The sequence below is a fragment of the Camponotus floridanus genome, unplaced genomic scaffold (genome assembly GCF_003227725.1).
Source record: "Camponotus floridanus strain SB8 unplaced genomic scaffold, Cflo_v7.5 scaffold130, whole genome shotgun sequence".
Taxonomy (NCBI): Eukaryota; Metazoa; Arthropoda; class Insecta; order Hymenoptera; family Formicidae; genus Camponotus; species Camponotus floridanus.
The window spans coordinates 323,843-327,461 of NW_020229249.1; the positions used below are offsets into that span (position 1 = coordinate 323,843).

Sequence of the window (3,619 nt, forward strand, 5' to 3'; positions counted from 1 at the left end):
GTAACAAATAGGTTATGGATGACGAAGCGAGCGCTACGCTACCTAACCTAACCTAACCGCGAATATATCGGAACGCACCAGCATTCAATCAGCATCGCAGAAAAGGAGGCTTCAATATTTCGATATATTCGAGTAATCGACTTAACATATACTTTTTAAGGTAGGATTTAAAGTGAATCCTTTTTCTTTCAACCGCTCAAACTTGACCGCTCAAAGTCTATTTCTATGCTCTTCTTCTGTTTTTCCAAACACTAAAATATCATCAAAAAAATTCAATGCCTCCTCAATTCCTGTCAGTATCCCTTTCAATATTCTTTGAAATATTTCAGGTGCACAACTAATTCCGAACATCAATCGTTTAAATCTAAACAAACCTTCATCAGTCACGAAAGTCGTTATTTTATGAAATTTTTCATCTAACTCTATTTGATGATATGCATCTTTAATATCTAGTGTACTAAACCATTTCCTTTCACTTTATCAACTATCTCCTCTATAACCGGTAATGGAAATCTTTCCCTACTATCGCTTTGTTTACCTGTCTCATATCTGCACATATTCGAACATCCTTTTTCTTCTCTATTGGCACTATTGGTGAGACCCATGGAGTAGGACCTATCACACGCTCTATGATCTTGTTTCAAAAGTACATCTGTTTTTGTACTTTATCCTTAAGCTGAAATGGAATTCTCCTAACCGGCTGTGCTATAGGAACTATACTTTTATCTATTGGCAAATTTAATTGATACTTCTTTAATTTTCCTATTCCCTCGAATAAGTTTTCCATAGTTTCCTTGAACCCTACTTACGCTATCTGACATTCTGTTCCTATTTTTAGAATTTCCAATTTGTATGCTGTCTCATAACCTATTAATATTAATGCTCTTCCTTTTCCTTTAACTACTAAAATCCGTCTCTACTTCTTTTTTCCCTACCTTAATTTTATTTGTAAATTCTCCTAATAAGTCAAGCATACTATCCTGCGCATACGCAAATACTTCCTTATTAGTCTTTCTAGAATCACACTTTAATGTCCATACTTTTGCACATTTTCCATGTTTCTCTATCGATGACGTTACATGATGCTCCTGAGTCTATGATGACTTCCAACGGTACTCCTCCTATCTGCGCAGTCACCATCTTGTCTTGTATTGCATATACTGAGCCTTTTTCTATCAGCCCAAACGCATACTTCTTTGAGTCCTCTTCTGTTTCTTCCGTCAATTGAAGTCTTTTTTTCCACTGTTTCTTCTTTCCCATTTTGTTTCATCTTTCTTTTTTTCATTTTCTGTTGTTTTTGTCCTACTCATTTTTACGAAATGTCCTATCGCATTGCAGTTGTCACATCTCTTCCCTTTTGCTGGACATTTTTCTTCCCACTGTTGATGTCCTTTATATTCACATCGATAATAGTTAATGTCCTTTTCATTGTTCTTTTGTGGTGGCTTCTTATTTCCTTTTTGTGATATCTTCGCCACTGTTTCTGTTTTGTCCATACTTTTGAGCCGAACTGACGTTGCTTCTAATGCTTGGGCTATTTCCACTATTTGTCCCAGTGTTACATCTCTTTTTTCTAGAGCTCTTCTTCGTATTTCAGGCATTTGACATCGTTCAATTATCTGATCTCTACATTCCTCGTCTACCGAAACAAATGAACAGTACTTAGCTTGTTGTCTTAACCTTGTCACAAATTGATCAATTGATTCATTTTCTTTTTGTGACATATTTCTAAATTTATGTCTTTCAAATGTAATATTTATCTTAGGCTTAAAATAATTTGTCAATACTTCCTTTGTTTTCATGTATGGATCTTTATTCTGTGCCATAATGTCTGTATTCGGGATGGCGTAAAATATATCCTGTAACTCTAAATCTCCACAATGCAACAACATAGCTTGTTTCTTCTTCACATCTACTATATTTTGACTTTGAAGCATTAATTCAAAGCTTCTTAGCCATCTTTTCCAACGTGGATATATGGCGCTTTGATCTTCGTTTGTGTTAAAATGTTGAATTCCGCAATATCCTTTCTCTTCCTGCATGATGCTGTCTGTATATCCTCGTCGCCAATGTTGTACTTTATATTCGCTTTATCTGGTATTTGTATATTAATCAGAAAGTCATATTAATCAGAAGTCGTAATTGAACACAAAAATCGCTTTTATTATTTCTCTGTCTTGTTACATACATAGCCTCCTTTGTCTGTTCTCTCTCCCCAGTCTCGCCAACCTAACTCTAGTTACTCTTACACTCTAGTTACTATTAATACACTACATAGATCTAGATTAAATACTTCACGAACAGGTAAAATTGAAATTTCGTTATATGGTAAATCATACTTTTTAACTAAAGTTTTATTTAAATAAAATTTAACACCTGATATTAATACACATGCAACATTTTTATATACGTGAACAAAATCTGGCATAACATATAATTTTTCTTTTTTATCGTATGGATGTTCAATATAATTATTGATCTTATTAAATTTACCAGCTGTTATATTTATATTCTTCCACCAACTCCTATTCTGCGGCCCCATGTCGGAAACAATAACTTTTATTGTTAACCCAATATCATATGCCTTTTTTATAATAGTCATAATTTTTTCAAGTACTTCTTGTGAACAAAAAGAATTTTCTGTTAATTCATAACCAACAGCCTGTTTCCAGTTGGTTGAAATGTCGCACATAAAAACCAGACTATGAGTAGTTAACTTACTGAAACTGTCAAATCCACCCGATAATTTCATAGTAGGTCAACCTGTAATCTAGGTTTGATCGACATTTTGTTAATTAAAAGTACTGAATGTTTTTCTTCACAGTTGAATGTTTCTATCTGAAATTAAATTACAATCATAAGCAAATAATAACTTAAATTACAAATTTTTGTTAAATATAAATGAGTAAAATATTTGCAAAAAAATAATAAAAACGTAAAAAATAAAAAAATTAACTTTATCCATATGCAAACGTTAGGTGGGTTCTGCAAAACAAATCTGAGATGTCAAAATGCTCTTTTACCTCACTCTATCTTTATTTAATTTCAGTAAATAACAAAGAATGTGTTAAAAGAGCCTCCAGACGCCTCAGCTTTGCCGAATCCAGGCATTAAGATAATACTAACTTTAATTTTTAATAGATTGAAAATATCTTCAAATATACCTGGCTTAAATTTTAAGCCTTGTATGCGATGTTGTAGGCAACGAATGCTTGGATAAGGTAATTGTTGGTTTCCTCGTATCCTTTTTGTCCACAAGCAATATAGAGTCGCAATGCTTTAGTAATTGTATTTGTAGACCATGATACTTCTTTATGATTACCATGTGCTATGAAATATCTCTGATCTTTGTTAAATACTATGTTAAACATTAAATTTACTTGTCGCAACTTCTTTTTTAAAATACAACATAGTCACGGTTTTTTTCAAATTTTTCTTCAATTTTGTAACATATAATACTTTTTATCATAAGTTTTACGATTTGATGCAGTCTCTTAACATTGTTTTGGTTGTTATCTCTCTATTATTATCACCATTGACACTGCAGGAATTGTTTTCATTACTTGTTGCATTATACTCGTAATCATCTACAAATATTAATTTCACAAATAAATTACAT

At 32.4% G+C, this 3,619-nt stretch overlaps 1 protein-coding gene across 1 annotated transcript; it reads right to left on the bottom strand.

Annotated features, from left to right (window-relative positions):
• Positions 1 to 1,220: 1,220 nt before the first annotated feature.
• On the bottom strand, positions 1,221 to 1,724 carry LOC105249824. The gene has a single exon (XM_011255570.1). The coding sequence runs from the start codon at positions 1,722 to 1,724 to the stop codon at positions 1,221 to 1,223; it is 504 nt and encodes a 167-aa protein (XP_011253872.1).
• Between the last annotated feature and the right edge of the window lie 1,895 nt (positions 1,725 to 3,619).